Source organism: Sturnira hondurensis, unplaced genomic scaffold (assembly GCF_014824575.4).
Source record: "Sturnira hondurensis isolate 20B ecotype Veracruz unplaced genomic scaffold, ASM1482457v3 Scaffold0005279, whole genome shotgun sequence".
NCBI lineage: Eukaryota > Metazoa > Chordata > Mammalia > Chiroptera > Phyllostomidae > Sturnira > Sturnira hondurensis.
Window position 1 is genome coordinate 13,876,358 of NW_028077910.1, and position 25,991 is coordinate 13,902,348.

Genomic DNA, 25,991 nt, shown 5'->3' on the forward strand with positions numbered 1-25,991 from the left:
GACCGGCCAATGGAAATCACGAGCAGCAACTGTACCAACATCATTGGAAAGCAGCATGTGGACTTACACCTGAGAACCAAGAAGACACGGAAGCAATAAGTGGATGTCTCGGTGGAGTCTAAGTGCAAGACAAGGCACCTCCCTTCAGGACAGTCAGATAGTGCTGCCCAGGGAGGTCAGCAACAGCAAGGGAAACGCACTGGCAGGCCCCACAGCAAGAGAGAAGTGCATGGTGGGGGTCCTCTTCTCAGAGATGCAAAACACCTTCCAGTGAATAGCCAGACAGGATAGATTCTGTGATTGCTTTAAAAAAGAGAGAAATAAAAAAGCATCTGTATTCAACTCAACAATTCAGGGGTATTTATTTAATGTGCATGAAACTGACTAGGCCATAGTATACGGTTATCAAAGCTCAGGAAAGATAACTAATCGATCCATTTCTTACAGATTGAGTTGATAAAAGACACACTTTAATAACCAAACTCCCATAAACTAAAGCTTAATTATGCTGTGTTTTAGTGACTATCTGCAGTCAGTTGTCTTCAACAAATACTTATACAGCAGTTACTCTGCTGGGAAGTGCTCTAGGTGCTCAGAATACAATGCAAAGAAAAACAGGTGTGGTCTCTGCTCTCATGACAATTGTAATAGTGAGAAAGATGGACGGTGAATACATAACTACACAAATAACTATATAATTATTACTGGTGATGGTTATAAAGGACAAGAATAGAGTGCTTTGAGAAAAATAAACCTGGAGAGTCCAATCTAGCCCATGGAATCGGGATTAAAGAAAAAGCAACATTCAAGCTAAGACCTGAAAGATGGGTGTCCCCACTGAGAGCTGGAGAAAAGGACAGGGCAGCAGAGAAAACAACATGCAAGAAGGACCTGAGATGGGAAGGAGTTTGAGGTGCAATGAAGACACAGGGAGGACAGTATTGCTGGGGCATGGTGACCAAGAGCTCAGAATGACAGTAGCAATCAGGAAGGACCTGGTGGACCACATTAAGGATGAGCAATGAGAAGCTGCTGAAACTTTTAAACAGAGAAATCTGAATGTCTGTGTCGTACCTCCTTCAAAATTCTTATGTTGAATCCTAACCCCTAAAGATGATGGTATTATAAGGTAGGGCTTTGGGGAGATGATTAGGTAATAATGAATGGAGTATTTTACTAGAGGCTCCAGAGAAATCCCTAACTCTTTAGCCATGCGAGGACATAGTGAGAAGGCAGTGTCCACAAACAAAGAAGGTGGATCTCACCAGAAGCTGAATCTGCTGGCACCTTGATCTTGGACTTCTCAGCCTCCAGAACTGCGAGCAATAACTTTGTCATTTATAAGCTACCCAGTCTGTAGTAGTTTGTTATAGCAGTCTGTCTGGGCTATGACAAATGACATATTGTGATTTCCCTTTAAACTCTCTCTCTCATAGCTATTGAGGATGGGACTGGATTGGAGAAACAGCAAGTGTGGACGTGCAGTGACCAGTGAGAAAGTTTTCACAGTTGCCCAGAGAGAAACAGCAATGGCCCAGACGAGGGCAGTGGCAATGCAGATGAAGAGAAGTGAGTAAGTTCAACATATTTTGAGCGCAGAAAGGTAGGTCACTTATTGGACATGAAGTACCCTTCATGGGGAGATGGAATTTTCAAGCATGATAACTAGGTTTCTGGCGTGATCAACTGAGTAGACAGAATTACCATTTACAGATAAAAGGAACAACTAGATGGGAATAGATCTGGGGAGAAGTTCAAGAGGCTTCAGTTAAGATATGTGAGCTGCTCCTTCTCTTTCCTATGGTGGTAATAATAATACTAATATAATAATAATAATATTGTCATGATTAGTAAAAGTGAACATGATTTTTGCTTTTCAATATAAAATTGCCTTGTTAAGAGGTAAAATACACATGCTACAGAAGTACACTACAACATTAAAGAGCAACCTTTGCACTTTCCCTACAAGTATTTCTGAATGAGAATGCTAAGGACACTCTCCTAGTTTGGCAACCTTCCTCATAACCGACTCCAGGGTGTCAGAACTAGACAGGCCCAGCACCCACCAGGTGACTAACCGTTCACTTGCTGACACAGTAGGCACCAGAAGGAAAAACCTTTGGAAATAGGACCAAACAACTTTTTTAGGGTTTGTGAAACAAAAATTAAAATCATGAATAACCAAATATTTCTCTTCTGAATCTAATGGAACATTTCTGAGCTCTTCTTGTCCAATTACCTCAGGATAGCAGGAGACTGTTTCTCTAAACAGGAATACAACTTGGCCTTGGCTGGTGTAGCCCAGTGGATTGAGCGCTGGCTGTGAACCAAAGGATCACTAGTTCAGTTCCCAGTCAGGGCACATGCCTGGGCTGCAGGCCAGGCCCTCAGTAAGGGGCGTGTGAGAGGCAACCACACATTGATGTTTCTCTCCCTCCTTTCCCCTCTCTCTAAAAATAAACAAATAAAATTTTTTTTAAAAAAGAATACAACTTGTTCTGCCAACATTATGTTTCATCACCAAGGTAGAATCTAATTGTGAACATATCTTCTGTATTAACATTTCATAAACCTATTTGTTCAAGTGTGTTTCTCTTTTCCATGTTGGTTGACCTCTCAAGTCAAACATTGTGAGGCTGTGAGAAACAGCACCACGTCTTATTCAACTTTGAACCACAGCAGATACTCAATGAACGTTTGCTGGATAAAGAAATGAATGTGTATTATGTGGATTGTAAAATTCAGTTAAAATCAATAATGGCTCTAAAAATGCAGAAATATGACAGTTGAATTCAATATAGATAAATGTTAAGATAAATGTGCTGGAAGAAAATAAGTCAGATTATACTAACGAAATATTGGGCTCTGAGCTACAAAAATACAAGCAAAAAATAATCTAGACTATAAGTAACTTGTTTACATAAAGTATTACTCTACATTTTCATTAGGATAGTAGCTTAATGCAATGAACTGTAAAGAGAGACTACATTCACCATAATGTTAGAAATGTAGTATTCAGATATCAAAAACAAGTTGGCATTGACCATGACAAGATAAGAAATTTGTGTGAAAAAAGTCAAAGAGTAGATAAACATTTACAATTAGGTTTATAAAAAGAGAAAATGGATTTATCTTAAATGCATCTATCTCTTTGGAAATTACTAGTCTATCAAAGATAACAAATTAAACAGTCATTCAAACTCTTGACATTGAGGGAGGAAGCCTAGTCCATAAACTATAAATTAAAATAAAATTGCTTCAAATCTCTGATGAATGCTTTGCTTATTACCATTTGTATCCATAGTTTGGGTTCCTTAGGACGGTTAAACTGTAACCGGAGTGGTACATATTCAGTGATCCACAACAGGGCATTCTAATTCGCATTGTGCAATCATTTATAAACCTTGGATCCTATCCAATTTACATGTAAACAACACCAGTGATGACTCAGGACACCAATGCTGAGTGGTTCTTTCCAACAGTACTGAGGTTTACAGCGCAGCATTTTGTTTTTTTAAGTTTTTGAAGGCAAAGATTGAGTTGCAAAAGGATTAATTCACCACCTGCTCATTGACCTCAGCTTCAGAAACTGTTGTACATGTCTTTATTAGAGGGGAACTTGAAGATGATGGAGCAAATTTGGGAGGAAGACTTGATTTTTACTGGGTAACCCTTTACTGTTTGGTTTTCTTTATTTTTACCACATGCATGTCTTATCGTATGATAACTACAAGCCACAATTTTAAAAATGAAGTAAGTTCAGCACTTTCCCCAAAGTTCCTTGGAACTTACTGATACTCTCACTATAAAATTCTTTTATAATATGTAAAAACCAAAGCTAAATATATAGTTAATGGAAACAAGTTAATTCTCTGTATTCCCAGAGTCATGGTATTAAAAATAAACTGGACTCTTCAAATCTCTTTTTAATCAAATGTTTTTAATCCTACCCCACCAACTTTTTTGTTAAACCTGTTCAGAAGAAATAAAATGGACTGAGTTAAATTGTTTCTTATTTCTTAACTTCCAAGCTCCAATGAATGTGCCATTGGCAGTGAAGATGCATTTAACAAGAAAGTCGGAGGGGATCTGGACAAGGCATGAAAGGACTCAGTACCTGGGTAAGAAGGGACTGGCTGTGTGAGGCACTGAGGTTAAGGTGCTAGGAAATGAAACAGGCAGAATTCACCTGGGATCCAGGATCCATATTCACCCTGGAAGGGAGCCCCAGATCAATTGGCTAATGTCATCTGTGGCCAGGTTGTACTAGTACGTTAATTTATTAATGAAGAGTAGGCAAAGGGATCTAAGTCCCTTCCACTTTCATTCTTCTTGAGGTAGGCCCACTTAGGGCTCCAAAGTCCAGATCCACATTGTTTTGAAGATGTCCAAACCAGAACCTAGGACTTACATTTTCATCCAAGTCTGATTTAAAAACTGCTTTCTTCCTTCAGTTCCATGTTGGTTCATAAAAACGGAACCAGTTGTGGAGAACTTAAAAACAACTTGCTGACAAAGCCATCTTTTTTCCTTTAAGACTTTTCAACATTCATTTAACTTGATGTTTTGGTGCAAAAAAATTTAGGGGTAGGAAAGTTTTCCAGATGATTTATGTTAGAACATACAACCTCTGTACATAGTCAGCCTTCATATTTTATATTTGTGGTTTTCAGCCAGAGTGGGATGGGTTTGACCTGTATACTATAGCTTGGAAAATCTACCAAAATGATTTTGAATATATGTAGTCTGTGCTTGTTCACCTCCATCACACACACACACACACACACACACACACCAGGGTCTATGTTGCTATGTATGAGATTCTATCCTATTCCCTCATTGTGCTTTCTCACAGTGAAATGACTCTTCCACCAACTGAACAGATTTCATCAAGCTTAATTTTCTTGAGTTGTATTAAAAAAACAATAGTCATATTCAATACACATTTTAAAATTACACATGCTCTACACCACAGTGAGAATGACTGTTCTAAGTTTACCATTCAATTCTTCTGCTAACAGCACCCTTTTCTTAAGCATATTCCTCACACCTTTCTGATGGAAAAATTCTAATTTATGGTAATGCAATGAGACATTAAAAAGATTGCTCTAATAAATTTTGGGTGAGTTCTTACATAGGTAAAATATCTCCATAACATATTGTGACATTTGCTGCCACATTAAATTCAATTTTATGGTTTTGACTTCTTAAAAAATTTTTATTTGCTTTTCACAAAATCACATTTAATGTAGTAAGGCACCCACAGTCTTTGGATTCAAGCTGCAGGGCCTGAGATTCAAATTATAATACTCTACTAAAACAGCCACAAAATTATCAGATAAAATTTTCGTATTTTAAATAATCATCTTTACTAAAACTACTTAACATTTATTATCTTAAAATACTTTAAAGCCATTTTTAGAAGCAAAGAAACTCAGCATCTTTATTAAAAACCTGGAGGCAGCTGCCACGGAGGCCTGTGGTGTGGTCCGCAGCACACGGACTCTGGAGGAGGGCTCCAGGCCGGACCTAAACTCTGCTCCTTTGTTTTCCAACTCGTTCTTGAGTTCTGTCACTTCCTTTTTGAACTCTAATTTATTTTGCTCTTTCATTTCTTATATAATTTTTTAATGTATTTTACCTCACTTTGAAAAAATACAGTGCTTCAGACCTGCTTTTTGAATACATCTTTTTAGCATGCTTTTACTGTTATTTCACTCATTATTCTCGTTCCTTATAATACCTTATCGTATCAGACCTATTGCTAACTGTTAGGTGAACTTAGTTTTCCTGAACTTTAAAAAGGAAGCTTAGTTCAGAAAAACAGTATTTATTTATTTATGTATTTATTTATTTACTTCCTGCAGGCCATGGGGTTTGTTTTTGTTGTTGGTTTTTTTTTTTTAATCCTCACCAATATGAGAGAGAAACTAAAAGAAACACCAAGTGATTGGTCTCTCATCCTGCCCTAACCAGAATCGAACGCCCAATCTAGGCACTGTGCCCTGACAGGGAATGGAACCCACAACCTTTTGGTTTACTGGATGACGCTCAGCTGACTGAGCCACACGAGCCACGGCTGGTTCAAAAAGCATTTATAATTTTGTTGGTTAAAAATACAGCAGCTTGCTTTCAGGGGTTTTCTGACTGTTGCTCTCTGCTGTAATTGACAGTCTAGACCTTCTCTTTCCTTCTTCACTGCCCCTGTGCTGCTGAATTTCAGTTGTGCTCCCAGCCCCAAAGTGAAACTGACGGGTTAGAGTTGAGACTTTATGCAATTCAACTACCCTGGATCCAGTAGGCTTTCCTCTGAGACCCTGTTTCCTAGCCACCGAAGCTGAATGACCTTGGACAAACTGCTCTGCTCTTCTGTGCCTTGTTCCCCCTTTCATAACAGAAAATGTGATAGAATAACAAGTTTTCATTCAAGGTGATTAAAACACTGATGAACAGTAATCACTTTTTGAATGTTTGCTTGGTAAGTAAAATATCTATTTGCGCTTTTTTTTATAAACTCATCTTTAAATTGTAGAAGCTCTCAGATCAACTGACCACAACTATCCACAAGTTGTGATATGCTTTAAGTCCGTGATAGACTTTATCACATAGACTTGAATAGACTTCAGGAAATCTATTCAAGCATTAACCATAATGAAAGATTTCATTTACCCAGTCAACATACCTCACACTATTTTGGTTATTAATAAAAGATTCAAGAGAAAGAAGGCTGTTCACTGTCATCCTACAAAGAACACAAATGTCCCTTGTCTCTGGTGTTGAGTCATTTCTCATTACATCTGTTTTGCTATTTTTCCCCCTCCTGAGGCTGACTTTATTTGTTCTTCGCAACACCTTGGTACCATTAAAAAAGGTGGCAAACAATCTTTTTGGAAAGAGCCTAGAAAAACTTTTCTTCAAGATTTTTAAAGACCCTGGTATTTTTTAAGGATTTTGGAATTTTCACTTTTTTATAGCTTATGATTACTGCTGAGAATTTCTATGGTCTATAGTAAGAGCATGCCACTTCTTTAACCTGCTGAATCACAGTTCGTTCCTTTTTAAGCAATTTTGCTTTAAAACATATTAGTTCAAAAACAGCTAACCAATCAGATTTTTGGAATTTAGGTTGCCAAAAAGTATTTTTCTACATCAACCTACGATTCACCTAGAAAAAAATATGACACAAAATAAGGATGTGGCAGGGGAACTCATTACAACTAAATGTAATGTGTGATCCTGGGTCAAATCCTAAGCCAGAACATCTTTTTTTCTTCTTTTTCTATGAAGGAAATTATTGGGAATATTAATGAAATTTAGATAATGTCTCCAGATAATAATTTTTGTATCAATTTTCCTGATTCGGTAACGGTACTATACTTATGTAAGAAATGAATTTAAAATATTTGGGGTAAAGAGGCATCATGCCTGCAACTAACTCTCAGAGTTCAGAGGAAGACATCACGTGAAAGCAAATATGATAAAATGTCAACATTTGGGGACTCTCGGTGAAGGTTACATGGGAATTCTTTGTAGTATTCTACAACTTTAGTGAAAGTCTGAAACTGTTTCAAAATATAAATGGTTTTTAAAAGTTGGGGGTTATGGGCAAAAAGAAAGTAAGATTAATGTCCCTGAGGGTCTCTTTGAGCACTTATAGCATTACCGAATGCTACACCTGGAAAGCAAAAACTTCATTTTTAAAAAAAATTGGGGGCTTAGAGTGCTTCCAATACCTGGCTAGGAAGGCCAGTACAAAATCACTCCCTAAAGAAGTACTCACTTTGAGTTTTGATTCAATATACTGCCATTCCATATTAGCAGAATCAATGATATCCTAGTAGGCTAATAACTCAGGTTAAGGCCTTTTAAAATAGCAAGCACACTCAGCTTGGCAAAGATGAAGTTGAATTATCATGCTCAGTGTGTGTAGCAACCATGGTATTTATAATCTGCTGGTGGGACTTAGGCTGGTATAATCTAGTACAATCTTTCTAAGGAGAAAATCAGGTAGTATCACATTTTAAATGTTCATACCCTCTGACTCAGCAATTCTACTTCTAGAAGTTTCTCCTAAGAAAATAGTGGGTTGAGTGAACAAAGATGTATATTCGAGTATTTACCATTATAGCAAAAAACAGGAGATATTATGTGTCCATCAGAAGATTAAATAAATTATGGTCTATCCATGTAAAAGAATATTCTTCAACCATCACAGAATGAGATAAATGACAGAGAGTCTACGGCCATACCACCCTGAACGCGCCAAATCTCATCTGATTTCAGAAGCTAAGCAGGGTCAGGCCTGGTTAGCACTTGGATGGGAGATAAATGACAGAGAGCTATGTCCCTATATCCTGAATGAAAATCAGGTTGCAGAATAGTACGTATAGTATGATCCTGTGTTTATTTGCATTACTTATTTACATTTATATTGGAAATATGACATAGGCATTTTTTAAAGATTGAAAGAACATATGCCAAAAAATTGCTGGTAGAGAGTCAGAAAAACATATGTTGCAATATCCAAGGCAGACTACATAATTTGCAGGGCCCAGAGCACAATGAAAATGTGGAGCCCTTCATTAAAAAATCAAGAATTTTAAGATGATGACAGCAGAGTATTAAGTCAAGTGGAGCCCTCCTAAATGTAGGGCCTTGTGCAACTACATAGGTTGCATTGCCCATGAAGCTGGCCCTGGCTATATACTACACTAGACACTTAGATGTATGCTACACTATCCTATACAAGGTAGGGCAAAAGTAGGTCTACAGTTGTTCATATGGAAAATGATACAGTAATTAATAAATAATAATACAAGAGTAAGCTGTTTCTCATACAAGTGTAAACCTACTTTTGCTCCACCTTGTAAATTATAGTACAAGGTAAGTGCCAGGATATAAAACACGCTCAGTGGTAATATATGGATGAGTGGGTGGAAATATACATGTTATCTATTTCCCCCACACACACACAGGCACACATACATAATACATCTTTGTTATTTGGGGGATTATAATAAGTAAAATACTTGGTGATAAATGCAATCCAAAGTGTTTAAATTATTCCTAAAAGAAGCTAGCACGTTAATAACGCCAAGATCAGAGACTTTCCAGCGTACTCTTTGGATCACTTTGCACCGCGAGAGTGCCTCCAAGAGGACTGACCGTCAGTGAGGAGACGGGGATGTGCAGCTCTCACAAGAGATTTTTGTGGCCTTTAAAGTGGTTTTACGATAGTGTCATCAGGACAGAAAAACATGATGGGTAGTTTTTTCCCTCCTTTTATGTGGCAAGTAGAAGTGTAAGGAAAAAAACAAGAAAAATTATGAACAGGAATTTTCTATCTCTAGAAATTNGTGCCTCCAAGAGGACTGACCGTCAGTGAGGAGACGGGGATGTGCAGCTCTCACAAGAGATTTTTGTGGCCTTTAAAGTGGTTTTACGATAGTGTCATCAGGACAGAAAAACATGATGGGTAGTTTTTTCCCTCCTTTTATGTGGCAAGTAGAAGTGTAAGGAAAAAAACAAGAAAATTATGAACAGGAATTTTCTATCTCTAGAAATTAAATAGCTCTTCTAGGCTACCTAGGTATCAGTAAGTATTTTTTCTACTGCTCTCAATGACTCTATGATATTCTTGAATATCCAAATAATAGTATTATTAGTCATAAGTTGACTTGATCTGTCTGCAACTTAAATGTTTCCTCTGATGCTTCTATTTATAAACAGAACTAAAAACCTGGCAAGTCTAATTTGGGATCAGCATGGTAGCTTATGTTCTGCCATTTAAAACATCAGGGTTTGATTAGGCAGATCTTAGGATTGTAGCCAAAAGGCAAGAGAACATGACATTCTAATATTGAATGGGCTCTAAGTAAGATTGTCTAACACTTGCCAGGCTCTGATTCTTATTAGTTAAGAGGACAGCAACTTTTAATGCTACCTAGTGAGTGATGGGATAAACACATAGGTAAAAGGACAAGGGTTTCCAGGACATTAAAGGGTTTGTTGCTGAAGCTTTCTTTTGAAGTCCACCAAAAGGTAGTCAGTGGTGACTCAGCCTAAATGACACACCAGGAGTCATAGACCTTTGACTTCATAGGCATCTGGAGAATCTGTTGAAACTATTCGTGAAGTTCTCCAAGAGACTTCAGGGTTTTGTATAACATAGTGACAGAACTATTAATAGAAACTGATAAACCCTATGAGGTAGCGTGTATTTCAAGACCACAGTCTGTGCCTTAAAAGTGTCCAATCTTGTGCTATTTTTAATTCATTTTCTAGAATTACATGTGTATACATGGTGCCATATGTCACATGTAATCTATGCCCAGTGATAGGGAAGAGCAATTAATAAACATATCAGAGTCCTCATTCTTTGTGATTATCCAAGGCAGTCAGTCATCTGTCCTAGGATATCAGTTGTCTTCACTAAAGTTATTAAAATCACTCATATTCATGAGGTTTAATTTTCAGCAGTCTGACCAGCCTACTATTCTCAAATTTCAAGAGGACCCAAAATTCAGGTATAAGATATTAGTGAACATAGGAATCTATCATTTTCACAAAGGAAAAAACAGAAAAAGCTCTATTTAATGTATTTGCCCTTTGTTATCTCCATAGTTATTTAATTGCTTCTACCTTAAATATTACAGTAATTTTTTCTTTAAAAGATATTCTTGCATACATGTGTTTGACATGAAGAACTTGCTAGCGATATCCTCTGAAGACTGAATGGGTTATGATTTAAGAAATACTGAGTTCACAAATAATGAATATGTCGTACTGAACAAGAACACTGAGGTGAAAATTCAAACACAAAATAAGCGGTTGAACTAGATACCACCTGTGATGTCTCCAACTCCGAGACATAAGGAATCTGAAACAATTCTTCTGGGTCTTGAACAAGGCAGAGGATGGTAACAGGGAGAATGCAGAGGAGGCAAATGAGACACTATGAAGATATCCTATTTAGTCAACACAATTCGCCATTGATTGAACATGGAACACAGGAGAAAAAGAATGAAGAATTTTTTTAAAACATTTTTAGCTCAAGAGATGGAGTAGCCCCATTAACAGAAATGAGACAGAATTAAGAATTAACAGGTTTTCTCAGTGGACTGAGTGCGGGCCTGCAAACCACACGATCATGGTTCGATTCCCAGTCTGGGCACATGCCTGGGTTGCAGGCCAGTTCCCGGCAGGGGACACACCAGAAGCAACCATACATTGATATTTTTCTCCTTCTCTCCTTTCCTCTAAAGATAAATAAATAAAAATTCTTAAAAAAAAGAATTAACAGATTTTTGTTTTCATTACTTTTACTGTGAAAGGATCCTCCTGAACAGGGTAACTAAAAAGAGGAAATTCAACTCTGCATTTCTGTCGTTTGTTGGTATCAGAGATAGCTCCAGGAGATCAGTCTAGATATGGCAGGTGGCCCCACTCCTGGCTAGACCTCTGAAGGCACAGCCCTGAGGAGGAGACTGGGATACCAGAATGCCTGGCAAACGGGCTGGAATTCAGGAGCAGATCAAGAACCATTAATAGAGACATGTTCTGCCTCTTTGGGAATTGACTCAAGAACTGGGACAGGCCTGAACCTTCAAGGAGCTAGAGAAGGCAGTGGAAAAAGATATGAGATTTAAGCTAACAATGAAGAACTCAGAACAGATTTCATAGACTCAGTGAAGCCAGTCCTTTAGAAGAATGTCATTAAGAAAATGCTACTTGAAAAACCTCAAGAAAAAAACTAGAGGCAGAAAGGGACCCAGGAAAACTTTGCAAAAATCTATTCAGAAAGTAAAATGGAATTGGATATTACTGGCCTGTAAATCTTGTCCTTGAAACATTATTTAGTTTTTTTGAGGAAGTGCTGTTATTTTGAGGAGGCTGTTAATTTATAGTTGCACTACTTTAAAATTTTGCATGACATATCATCATCTATTACCATGATGTCTAATTATGCTTATTTTAACTCTGTCCATACCTTAGGCTGAAACCATCTTACATGAGCTATTAGACCAGATCTAGTAGCTCTCAAAATACATTCTAGGAATCACTACCATAGGTATCAAGTGAGCACATGTTAGAAATTCAAATCTGCAGATGATCTCCCAGAGTTACTAAATCAGAAACGGGATGGACTTCTGGTCAAGATGGCAGCATAGGTAAACAGGGCTGGCTTCCTTGCACAACCACATCAAAACTACAACCAAACTATAGAACAACCATCACGCAGAACAGTCAGATACTGAGTTAAATGGAAGTCTGACAGCTACAGATTTTTAAAAACCACATCCGTCCAGACTGGTAGGAGGGGCAGAGATACAGAATGAGCTGGTCCCACATCCTCATGTGGTGATTAAAAATTCAGGAGTAATATCTCAGGAGCAAGGAGTCTTAGCTCCACACCAGGACCCCTAGCCCAGCGTTCCACTGTCAGGAAGATAAGTCCCCATAGCTTCTGGCTGCAAAATCTGGCAGGAACTGAGTCAATGGAAGAAACTCCTAGAGTTGCAAGCAGTCCCTCTTAAAGAACCCACACATGGACTTATTCAGACTCACTCACTCTGAGTTCCTGCACCAGGGTAGCAGCTGAAAGGGCACTAGTGGCAAATAGAGAGAAACTGAAGTGTCTGGCATCAAGGCAAGAGCTGGGGGACAGTTTTCTCCCAGACAGAAAGGCAGGCAGAGACCATTGTCCCTTTCCAGAAAATTCCCCAAACAGAGACACAGAGCCTGCCATATCTGAGACTCCAACTTTGCTAACACCATTTGCCCCACCATGGAGATCCCCTGAGACTGTCTAACCCAAGATGTTAACAGAGACTTTTCCATGTGAATGGCTGGTCTTGGCTCATGCCTCACAACTTCCTAAATCCTCTCAAACAAGCATCAGCTGGCCTCAGTGAGGCCCCCAGCCCCTGTACCTCTTGCTAAGTGGGTCAGGTGTGGCACTAGCAGCAACCAGCATAGATTCACAGCTTTGCTTCACCTGGGAATCATCAAGCCCAGCACAAATAGCAGCCAACTGACTGCTTTATACCTCATGCAGGGTGGCCCAAGACAGAACACAGAGGGGAGCTGACCTTGGCCTGCACCACCTGAGGAACCCCAAGCCTGCATATCCAGTGGACAGCTATAGATCACACTGGAGCACCACCACCCTGCTCCTACACAGCTGATCCTCCACAAATGGTGGAGGATGGCAGTTAGTAGTCAGAGCCAGTCCTTGCAAGTGATTGGCTTGGATATATCCCTCACATTAACATGCTGACAGCAATGAAGGCTCAACTACAAGAGGAGTGGGGACTTGGGCACACCTCAAGTACCCAATTAGTCAGCTTGGGTGATAGAAAAGACTGTGTCACTGGACCTTACAGGACACTTACTGCATTAGGCCACGTTACCAAGACAGGGAGTCATAGCAGCGCTACCTAATACATAGAAACAAACACAGGGAGGATGCCAAAAGTAAGACACAATCGGGGCCTAAATTAAAAAAAAAAAAAAAAAACAGATCAAAACTCCAGAAAAAGACAACTAAACAAAAGAGAGATAAGCAATCTATCAGATGCAGAGTTTGAAACACTGGTTATAAAGATGCTCAAGAAACTTAGTACAGACATTAACAGAATTAAAAAGATCCATTCAGAAATGAGGGATTCACTAAATGAAATACAGAACAATTTACAGGGCAACAACAGTAGAGTGGATGAAGCCAAGAATCAAATTAGAAATTTGAAACATAAAGAAACAAAAAACAATCAACCAGAACAGCAAGAAGAAAAATAATCCAAAAAATGAGGATAGTGAAAGCAGCCTCTGGGACAACTTCAAATGTTCACATCATAGGGGTGTCAGAGGAGAAGAGAAAGAGCAAGAAGTTGGAAAGCTATTTTAAAAAGCAATAAAAGAAAACTCCCCTAATTAGGTGAAGGAAGTAGACATGCAAGTCCAGGAAGCACAGAGAGTCCCAAACGAGATGGATGCAAAGAGGCCCAATCCAAGGCACTTCATAATTAAAGTATCAAAGGTTAAAGATAAAGAGAGGATCTTAAAAGCAGCAAGAGAAAAGAAGTTAGTTACCTACAGGGGAGTTCCCATAAGACTATTGGCTGATTTCTCAAAAGAAACTTTGCAAGCTAGAAGGGACTGGCAAGAAATATTCAAAGTCATGAAAAGCAGGGACCTACAGCCAAGATTGCTCTACCCAGCAAAGATATCACTTAGAATTGAAGGGCAGATAAAGAGCTTCCCAGACAAGAAAAAAACTAAAGGAATTCATCATCACCAAACCATAATTATATGAAATGTTAAAGGGACTTATTTTAAAAAAAGATCAAAAGTATGTACAATAAAATGGCAATAAATGCATACTTATCAACAACTGAATTTAAAAAACAAACAAGAAACAAGAAAAACTGACAGAATCATGTATATGGAGAACATTTTGATGTTTTCCAGCTGCAAGGGGATATGGGGGAACCGGTGGAGAAGTGAGGGGATTAAGTACAAACAGGTAGTTACAAAGCAGCCATGGGGATGTAAAGTACAGTACAGGAAATGGAGTAGCCAAAGAACTTACATGCATGATGCAAGGACGTAAAAAATGGTGTAGGGATTTGCCAGAGAGAATGGGGTGCTGGAATGGAGGGGGACAAAGAGGGAAATTGGAGCAATTGTAATAGCATTATCAATAAAAAATAATAGAAAATTAAAGTGACAAAAGACATTAAAAAGAAGAAACTGGTGATGGAGTCCATCAATTTGGGTTTTAAGTCTTGCAGGTGGTTCGAAAGCACACTAAAGTTGAGAATTACTGCCTTCAGGCATTTCAGAATTGCACCTTTAGAGCCTGTTGAGGAAAAAGTACTTTCCCGTTTTGTTTACTCACAGCACTATTTTTACTTGTGATCACTAAATGTGTAGTTGTTTTTTTTCCCGTATCATGCAATTCTGTGACCTATTAAATGTCCTATAATTTAACTCAGTGTTGACATGACGGGGGAGAAGTGTCACATCCCAGAGATTAAGGCCTCCCCACCTCACTTCATACACCAATCACAAGGTCAGGATGTGACCAAGTGCTCCTGACTGACCAAGCTATAAATTGGAGAGTCATACAGCCCCTTCCTGGGGTTCAATTAACTTGCTAAAGCACCTCACAGAACTTAGATCTAAGTTTGCCTACTGGATTTCCGGTTTATACTGAAAGGATCTAACTCAAGACAGCCAGATGGAGCAGATGCACAGGGCAGGGTTTGGGAAAAGAGGCACAGAACTTCCTCCCATTCCATGTACCTTCTCAGCACCTCCACGCACCCACCAAATGGAAGCTCTCTGAACCTGTCCTTTTGGGGATTTTAATGGAGGCTTTATTATGGAGGTGTGATTGTCTAAAGCACTGGACATTGATTCAACCTCCGGTCCCTCTCCCCTTCCAAAGGTCAGAGGGGGATAGGACTGCAAATTTCAACCCTCTAATCACACAGTTACTTCCCCTGGCAACCAGCCCCCTATTCTTAGGGACTTTCCTAAAGTCAGTAAGGACATCCAATTGTCACTCGAGCTATCTCAGAATCTGAAAGGAAAGATGCCCCAGTAACTCTTTATCTGTAAGGAAATTACAAAGGTCTCAGGTATTATGTGCCAGAAACCATAAAGGAAGACCAAATCTATATATTTCTTTACATAAATCACGTCATAGAGGTCCAGTACATCTATGCTATAGGCCAGGGAGGCAGTATAATTGTTTTGTCTGTTCAGGCTGCTGTAACAAAATACCATAGACTGGGTGGCTTATAAACATAAATTTATTTCTCATAGTTCTCCAGGCGAGGAAGTTCAAGATCAAAGTGACAGTTCATTCAGTGTCTGGTGAGAACTCTTTTTCTCAGAGACCACTGTCTTTTCACGGTAACCTGACAGGTGAAAGGATGAGGGGGTCCTCTCCAGGCCTCTTTTAGATGAGTACTAATCCCATTCTTGAGGCATATCCCGAGACCTAGTTACCTCTGAAAGACGCTACCTCCAGACACCATCACATGGGACATGAGGTCTCAACATACAAGGGTTTTTTTTTCCTGAGAAGTGGGGGAGACACATTCAGTCCACAACAATGGTCAACTAAAAATGGTGGGGGTTTTGCGGCTAGTCAGGCCTGGAATCAAACTGGGGCTCCAGAACTTGTGGTCTTGATCCAGTTGCTTAGCCTCTCCGAAACTTATACAGAAAGGTTCCTCATACAGAAAGTGGAAATTATAATACCTACCGTGAAGGGTTACAATGAACACTGAATTTATGTACCTACGTGGTAATCAGGAGTGTCAGACCCAGTTCAAACGTCAGCTCTTCTATTTACTGTGTGATCTTGGGCAAATTACTAAATCTCTCTGTGTTTCAAATTTCTCATCTGTAAAGTGAGTAATAATACACTTGTGAGGATTATCAATGAGTTAACAGTCATATATATAACTGCTTCGAAAACAGCCTGCCACACAATTGCTCACTAATTGTCAGATGTTTCTAATAACACAATTACAAATGACAACAATAACAAAATACTTCACACATGGTAGGTACTCAATATGTGTAACAATTATTACTGTCATGGAATTCTTTCTCATAAAGCATAGGGTTATTAGAGATTCCAGTATGTAGGCGCCCTCTGATACTTTCATATATTCTAATGTCTTCCCTCCCCTCTAAAAAAGCTCTGTGGATTACATCAGTATCAATTTCCTGGTTTTGACAGTGTATTATAGTTATATGAGGTGCAACTGTGGGAGGTTGGGGGATTACTGCAGTTATATTACAAAAAGAAAAGACAGGGGTATGGGGCTTGTCTGGAGTGAAAATACTGGGGCAAGAAACTGGCTTTATAACCCATCTACTCCCCAGTGTCCTATGTCCGAGTCGGTAGAATTCTGATGTTGCTCACCAGTATGGGCTACTGGAAACCATGGGCGCCTGACTGCTGAGAGCTAGGCCAGGCTCCCATTACATCAAGTCAGGTATGAATCTGTAAATGTTTGATCCGTGGAACTCTAAGTGCAAGGGAAAATGTAATCTTGGTAACTTCATCACTAACACACCTGATTATTGGTTATATTATGGCAAAAATACAAATGACAAATACATGGAGTGTTCTTCTCCTGAACAAAGTTGTAAATCCAAATATTTTCCTCATGGAAGTATTTGCCTCATGTTGTGACTGGATCCTATGACATTCATATAAATACCTTACAGATTAAATAGACTTTTGTGGGCTAATCGGAGCAGCTATGCCCTAGTCATTATCATGTTTTTATACAGGTATTTTAAAGAACTTATCTGTAAGCAAATTTCTCAAATACCACCCATTTGTAAGTCATTATAGTTGCTTGATGCTATTAACACATTTTTAACTTGAGGAGCAATAGTGATCTTTCTAGCTCACTGATTCCAAGTTTCCAAATAGTGTTCTACTCAACACTAATGTCTCAGAATTCTCACTGCTCTCCCACCCTCAAGGAGCATTTATTAACATCTAGTTCCGGGGAATTCTCCACTTGAGAAAATTGCTCTGAGTCATATGATTGTCTCCTTGACTGTTTGGCTTCTCAAGTTGCTCCTTCTGTGGTACTTATATTTTAAAAATTAGACATAAATTTATATATATCCTTTCATTTTCCAGTATTTTAGGCCCAAATAAAAAGTTTTAGAAAATCTATGTATGTTTGCCTAGTAGCAATAAAAGTTGATATCAACCAATGATTGGTACACATGAATTGTTAGTTTCTCTCCAATTAGTCAAAACTAAGCTTAAAAAACTAAGTTAAAAAATTACTAGTGGTTCATCTCTTTCAATCAAGTTAGTATCAACAGCTAGCCTTTTAAATCATCATCTCCTATCATTCAGGTACTTCACTCAAAATAAAGTAGTTTTTCCCAGCCTCCTCCATTTTTTCCCAACAAATGGCTCAAGAAATCACACACAATTCCCCAAACAGCTACAGAAACTATAAGGTCCATAGTCTAGATAAAGAGGGATTTCATAATTTTCAATTTAGTAAATGTATCATAAGAATACTCCAAACTGCTTAAAAATTATCAATTTTAATTCTTTTTGAAATTACCTTTGATGAACTATAATCCTCTGTAAAGCTTCACGAGTCTTGCTCTCACAAATTTCTCCCGCAGAACAAAGTTTCCTTATTCAGAAAAGTGACTCTAAAAGAATTTCGTGACACATTAAAAGCAATTATCTTCATAATCCTTTAACTTTTCCTATACCAACACAGTAGCAACTCAAGATATGAACATTTTATTGGAAAACAGATCTCATACAATAGGCATGTTTTATTGTGCTTCACTTGATTTCATTTCACAGGTGTTGCATATTTTACAAATTGAAGGCAAGACCCTACACCAGCAAAAAAAGTACAACTTGCTTTATTGTGATACTTGCTTTATTATTAGTGGTCTGTAACAGAACCTGCAATATCTGTGTGGAATGCCTGTATAGGTTTTATAGTGTTTGGTTATAACTTTACTTTATATATACACATGAAAAAAACATGTTAAATAGTCCATGTTAAAACGGTATTGATGGCTAAATTTTACTATTTTCTTAGTTCAGCAAATTGAATTTCTGATGTCTCCTAACTATAGGAGCTACCATATGGTAGTTAGAGCTACCATATATTCCCAATTAGGTTGCCAATCTGCTTTTAGGGCTATTACCAACTTCCAGACTAACTTCTTTACTCCTCTGGTAAACTACATATCTTCTATCTAGAACACAGGTGGCAAACACAAGGCCCATGGGCCAAATCCGTCCCTCCACGTTGTTTTATCCAGCCTGGCACCTTGTTTCTGCCCAGCAGCAGCGCAGAGGTCCTCTGCGAAACCATGGGCGCCTGAAGCCTTAAGGCTGTCTTAAGACACTACTTAAGGAGTAGTTACATTTATACAGCCCTAAAATTACATTTGGTCCTTTGAAGGCAACCGCAAGGCTGATGCAGCCCCTGGTGAATATGAGTTTGACACCCCTGATGTAGAACAACTGTAAGTACAAACACCAAATATGGAAACTGAATGGCAACAGGTATGATCATTTCAAATGAAAAATTAGGCCAGCAAACAGACTGCCTAAACATAACTAAGGATAATTGTTCATCGCAGCAAATTGTGCCACAACTACTTTTATTTATTTATTTATTTATTTTCAACTACTTTGAAACATATAGAGGGGATTTACCCTGAAACTCATGTCTAATCTACTCCCTGAACCTCAACTCTGGAATGAGCATGATACCAAGTTAAGAATTCTTAGAAGAAACCCAATGTAAATCAGAAGCAACAACTCAATCCACATTTTTAATCACGAAGTGTTAGCCTGTTTCTGAACTTACAAAACATATACTCAAAGCAGCTTAGATTCAGGTCTCGCACTTGACAAATAGTCACTGAGAGTATACAATGTGCCACATACTAGGTGCTGGGTATAGTGAGAACAAAACAAATATGACCCTTGACTTCAGAAAGCTTGTTGTCTAGCGCAGCAGACAGACCCTAGACAGACATTAAACAAATAATAAAAAAAGAACTGAAATGACACCTTATGGCTATTTCCTGTTTGTATTCTATCTTCCTAAGTGAGCAACAGTGATCACACCCTCCTCTTCGGAGGACTCTGCAGAGAACTTCCAGTCCTTCAGTCATCGGAGACAACCAGTTGTAACTGGGACACATGGAGATACATAATGGCAGACAATGTCATAACCTTTATCGTGAGAACTATGATGGAGTTTATCCCAAAAAGTACAAAATATTTGTCTTTACACCGTATGTTAGCAAGATAACTTCTAATTACAGGGTTGGAATTCACTAGGAATTTGTTTCCTTGAATTCTGCTTGGGACAAAAATCCATGTTGGTAGAACACACACATATTCCAGGTTTTCAACTGAATTTTATTCTAAACACATAATTTTAAAAAAATAGTGTTCCAATGTGCAATGTTACTTCAATGAAACAATCCTTTGGGTTACAAAAATTTATAACAAACATTATCATTAAAATCCACACTGTATTTCCAGTCAAGCTAGCCTTCGGTGTGAACTATTTCCAGGTACTACTTCTGTTTGTCTAGGCAGCTCAAAGTATACAAAATATTGAGGACTTTAAAGGTATTATCCCCATTTTAAACGTCTTATTTCTGCACGTTGTTCTATTAAAAAAGTAACTGTTATATATATTATATGTACAATACATATACACACACCAGTAAGGACTGGGAGAGAAGGGGGACCTCGTCAAATTTAAACACATACAAAACTTCTATACACACACACACACACACACACACACACACGTCTTCCATCCAGCCTCAGTGGTTGCTGACTACTATACTTCAAGTTTTCCTACACATTTAAAGTGCTATTAGTTGGTATTTAAGTATATTGTTAAGCCATGTCTTTCTTCCTTTTTCTGAAATATCTGAGTACGTTCTTGTGTAGTTCGTGTTATTTCTGCCTCCGGCGATAATATTCCTCACAAAGATGTACATCCTTAAAATTTATTTCCTTCTTCGACAGTTAAAAACAGTCCATTACTTTGTAAGGTGCCACGGTCCCCGCCTTACAGAACCTAGTACTTTGTGGCCAAGTAGCTACTTTATCTAGGACGAAATACCTAGAAGATGGTATCATCAGCGGCCCACAAGTTCCTACCTGTTGCGGGGACTTGGTCAGAGGGAATGAATCAGATTTGTCTAATGCGTCCTTTTCCACCCAACGTCCCTCCGAATTGCCGCTGAGCCTCCAGAACTTAAGTCACTCTTGACAGTCTGCTCCACAACGCCCGGCCCCTGGAGGACAGAGACCCCGTGCCTTAGAACGGAGCTCAGTGGGGATCTGGACGAGGGGGTGTTCCGACCCATCTTAAAGCCAAGGCGCAGCTCCCACTTCCTGTAAATCCAGCAGAGCGCGCAAAGAATGCCCTGGAAGAGAAGACGCAACGCAAAGGAAAAGAACGTAGCTTAACTCGGCTTCTATCTTGGTCTCCGTAAGTCTGGGGCTGCCCTTACCACCACAGTGAAATAAATCGTCCCCAGCCCTCTCCTTCCCCTTCCCACCTCTCAAGTCCAATTCTCTTCGCTTCCTCCCTTTTTCCGCAGGCACGTGGTCTCTCCCCACCCGGTCCCCGCCGCGCCCCTTCTCTCCTAGCCAGTAGGGCCGTAAACCCCTTCCTCCCAGTGCCGCTCGCTTCCCCTTTTCTTTCGCTCTTCCGCCCCAGCTCTCCATCGTCCCTTCTGATTGGTCGAGTGCACCAAAGCCTGGTCGGCCAATTGGCGAACCGGGCTGGCAGCGATGGGCGTGGCCGCAGTGCCGGGGGCCCTCAGATCGAGGCTACCTCCCCCTCTCAGCCGGCAGCACATTCCGCCGCGGTTGCCGCCGCCCGGCCCCGCAGTTGTCTTTGCTGGAGCTGCTGTCGTGCTGGGGTTAGGGCGGGGGGTGGGACGGGTGGGGAGAGGAGGAGAAGGCCGCGGCACCGGCAGGTGAGAGGAGGAAGGAAGCGGCAGCGCGGCGAACACAGCAGCTCAGGCGGCGGCCGGGTTCCTGGGAGTGTCGGTGCGGCGTGGTGGTTGGGGCGGATCCCGCGGGGCCCGGGCGGGGGAAGGAGTCACCGGCCCGGCCATGGCGGACAACGAGAAACTGGACAACCAACGGCTCAAGAATTTCAAGAACAAAGGCCGCGACTTGGAGGTAAACTCGGGAGTGCGGGAGAGGGGGGGGGCCGTGGACCTCGGACCGATCTCCGCCGGGACTTCGAGTTTGGGGAGTAGAGGCGGGAGCTGCCGCCGGGCCACGGGAGAATGGCGCTGGGGGCCGGCCCGTCCGTGACGCCTTTGCTAACGCGCCGGGAAGTTTGTGTCGGGCCTGGTTCGCCTCTGCTGGGGAGCTAGGTGCCGGGGTACAGCCAGCGGGGCCTAGGCCTGCCCGGCGGAGCCGGTCCGTCGCGGGAGCGAGGGACTGGGCCGCGCCGCGGGGACGCCGGGCGCGGCGAGTGCGGAGGAGGCGTGCGTGCGCCGTGCCGCTCCGGCCTGGTTGCGGCCCCCACCCCGACGGCGGCGGCGATTCCGCCTTTCTCTCGGGCACCGGCGTTTGGCGCTGGGGGAAGGAGTGTGAGCGTGTGGCGACCGAGTGGGGTTCGGAACTTCCTCGGCGAGGCCCGAGGCGTCTCCACTTACAGGCATTTTTTCTGGTCTTCCCAATTCCCGCTCTACCTCCAATATTCAAACTATAGGAGTCAACTTCTCCGTTGAAAAAAACACCCCCGGCGTGAGTGCCCATCCTGGTGATGCTAACAGTGGCTTCCTGCGGCCTCTGTTTTGCTATGGACATAGCTGATTCAAGATGTGGCTCACCGTGTGCCCTCTTCCAGGCAAAGGATGCCCCTTAATTCAGCTTATTCACAAATCTCTTTTACCCGCCCCCCCTCCCCAGAGACTACCAGCTGCATTCTTACATATAAAGTCCAAAGGGTTATGCAAAGCTTTCATCCTCTAGTCTACAGTATCCTTTCCCTCCACCTGCTGGCAGTGGTAGTGGGGGATGGGGTGGGCTAGGGTATGGCACCATCGCGTTTTACTATTTTAAAAGGATGAAAGTAAAACCCTTCATTGCCTCATATTCAGTGGCTCCCAGAGATTCTTAGGATACATACAGTGTGAGGGTTAAACACACACACACAGAGATTTTTGATAGAACACACACACACACAGACTTTTGATAGACTTTTCTCCTTCAGTTTTAATAATTTACATAAATGAGGTTGGGTTGGTTTTTTTCTTAATCCATTCTGCATCGGAATCGAGTGTAGCTTTTAAGAGAAACTGGTAAAGTAGTATTTTTTATGTTGTCCCTCTGTATTTCTGTATGCTGAGATCTCCAAATTCCCATCACCTGTTTCTGAACTTGGACCATTTGCTTGGCTGACATGGTAACTATTTTTTGGGCTTTCCCCAAAGCCATTTTATCTCTGAAGTGGGTTTCAAAGTTTGAGGAACTATTGAGTGGTTAGGAGTAGGCTATTAATTTCCTGAGTGTTTTAAGGTTAAAAATGAAAAAAACATCGCCAATGAGAAAACGTAAAGACAAAGACTACACAGTGATAAAATCCAGAAAAATAGCAATCAGATGCTTGAAAAATCCTTGTAATCCTTTCCCCTCCATTTTGGCCTACATTTTTCTAACAGCTTCATTGAGACATGATTCTCATATTTTACAATTCACCCATGTAATGTGGCTTTTGATGTTTTCACATAGTTGCAACTATCAGTACAGTCACTCTTAGAACGTTTTTTTATCGCCCCTAAAAAGAAACACATTCATTAGCAATCACTCTCCATTTCACAGTCACTCTATCTTTTAAGATTTGCCTATTCTGGATATTTCATATGAATAGAGTTATACAATATGTGATCTTTTGTGGCTGGCTTCTTTCAAGGAGCATCATGTTTTTAAGATTCACAAATGGAACAGGAATCCATCAGTGCTTCATTCTTTTTAATGGCTATATTCCACACTATGGATATACCACATTTTATTTATCCATTGATGGACATTTGCATTGTTTCCACTTCTTTTCTGATATACATAATAATGCTATGAACATTCATGTACACATTTTTGTGTGGACCCATATGTTTTTATTTCTCTTTATATATGTAGGAATGGAATTACTGGTCACATGGTAACTTTCTATGTAACATTTTATAGAATTGCCAAACTGTTCTTTTAAGTGATCCTTATTTTTTAAATTAATGTGCCCCCTTACTGTGTTGTGTATCTCATTACTTTAGTCAAAAGAAGATTAAGTGCTGACTCTATATTGGAACAATGTTATGATAATGTGATTTATAAATATACATTAGGCAGGTTTTTTTGAGATGTTCATAATGCCTTATGAATGAGCATCTTCTTCTAACTTTGATAAGCCTGTGTGTACATTAGAATAGGAATATTTTTACTTTTCCACCTAAGGAAATGTGATATGACTCTAATGGAAAGTCATACTTTATTCTCACTTGTGACTTACTCAAAGTCTCACGTGCTTGTATTGAGGTAGAAACATCTTTTATAATCTTTAGATTACACTAGAATGGACTATTTCATGTACTTATTAATTATATTTATGTTTGTGTCCCTCAAAACACTTATGCATGTTCCCCCCCACCCCAAATATGATTCTGTGTTGTACTACGACGAATTCTAAATATGTACTGCTAATTGGTTTGGTTGTAATCACATTTCTTTGAGAGGTCTTTGGAAAGAAATATGTATGGACCAGTGCTGTTCAGTGAGTTTTATTTAATCCTCTATTTCCAAAATACTATTGCAACATGTAATTGATGTAAAATAATTAATGAAATTTTTATATTCTTTTCATACTAAGTCTTCAAAGTCTAGTTTGTATTTTATACATGTACAGCTATCTCAGTTTGGGACTACCTACATACCCAGTGCTTAAGAGCTTAGTGTGGCTAGTGGCTACCTTATTGGGCAGCACAGATATAGAGGATAGCTTATAGAGTGAGGTAATGGTAGCATTTTTTTCCGTTTGACCCAACAGTTTAAAATTATGAAGAGTACAAAGACCTAGTTTAACTTTGTGACCTTAGGAGAATCAGATTTAGGGTCTTTTCTCTTCTGAACTAGAGGTACTTTACATCTGTTTCGTGAGTGTTGTGTAGTTTGTTTTTTAATAGATCAATGTTAGGATGATACCTAGTAATTAATTCTGAGTATTTTATCACTTTCAGCTTTTCTGGTTGTGGGGAGGAAGGGGGTTTAATAGGACTCAGTAATTTTTTTCTTTTACTCCTTTATTTGCAATTGGCTCTTTGTTTTTTCTTTGTGTTGATATATAAGTTGAATTTAAAATTAATAAGGAACCTTTTTTACTTTATGTTTTTAGTTTACACTATTAGTTTATTAGTTTACACTATTAGTTTACACTTTATTAGTTTTTGTTTACACTATTACAGTTGTCCCTATTTTTTCCGTTTGCCCTCCACCCATCCCTTACCCTCCCTTTCCTTCAGGCCATCACAACAACCACAGTGTTGTCTGTGTCTATGTTTCTTTATTTTTATTGTTGACACTTCTGTGGAAATAACGTCATTGCTCATTGAGGGGTGATTTGGGCACAGGGAATCAGTGACTTCTGAAGTCCTACTTTCTTTTTTTTTTTTTTAATATTTTATTTATTTATCTTTAGAGGGGGAGGGAAAGAGAGAGGAAGAGAAACATCAATGTATGGTTGCTTCTTGTGCATCCCCTGCTGGGAACTGGCCCCTGCCAAGAACTAGCCTGCAACCCAGGAATGTGCCCTGACTGGGAATCGAACCTCGATCGTCTAGTTCGCAGGCCCGTGCTCAATCCACTGAGCTACACCAGCCAGGGCTTGAAGTCCTACTTTCTAAGTGTTGGAGTTGAAACTGATTCACAGCTTCCAATCTGATTCACTCTGATCTTTCATTCAACTTTTCTGGCTCCCCCCAAATGTGGTCATGCTAACTTCTTGAAAGACAGAAACGTCAAAGAAAACATATACTAGTACCCATTTAAAATAATTTACAGAACTGTCAGATAATATCCAGTGCTTGCCTTCTTTCTTCACGTAGTGTGTTAGGGGATCATCATTATATTAGTTTTGAGAATAGTCACTATAGGGAGGATATGTACGGTGCAACACAGGAAATGGATAAGGACCAAACCTCGAAGAAAAAATTTGTCAGAATAAAGTAAACTAAGCTCATCTAATTTATGTTTAAAAGTAGAGGGGAAATTCTCTCGTAGATTTTCTAATAAACCCACTTTATTTTTATAGAAGTTCTGAGAGTATTCAGGTTTGAATAGAACATGTTAGAATAATAACTAGACCTTTTAAATACACAACTTTAAGGAGAAATAAACCCTGGAAGCAAAAGAATATTAA

General features: G+C 39.8%; 1 protein-coding gene and 1 long non-coding RNA gene across 4 annotated transcripts in view; one reads left to right on the top strand and one right to left on the bottom strand.

The window, feature by feature from the left end:
- The window catches only part of LOC118987446 (uncharacterized), a 33,349-nt gene extending 12,190 nt beyond the window's left edge, over positions 1-21,159 (bottom strand). Inside the window, exons 1-3 of one of the 3 annotated variants that reach the window (XR_005066568.1) lie at positions 20,720-21,159; positions 18,123-18,216; positions 15,843-16,417 (exon numbers count right to left, since the gene is read on the bottom strand). This is a non-coding gene — a long non-coding RNA (uncharacterized LOC118987446). Of the gene's footprint in view, positions 1-15,842; positions 16,418-18,122; positions 18,217-20,719 lie in introns of those variants that run through there. The other 2 variants (XR_005066567.1, XR_005066569.1) reach the window with 2 other exon arrangements.
- Positions 21,160-21,401: 242 nt separating this feature from the next.
- KPNA4 (karyopherin subunit alpha 4) overlaps positions 21,402-25,991 on the top strand; it is a 66,741-nt gene continuing 62,151 nt past the window's right edge. Inside the window, exon 1 of the mRNA XM_037046636.1 lies at positions 21,402-21,754. Coding sequence (XP_036902531.1) covers positions 21,686-21,754 — 69 coding nt within the window. The 5' untranslated portion in view covers positions 21,402-21,685. The remainder of the gene's footprint in view (positions 21,755-25,991) is intronic.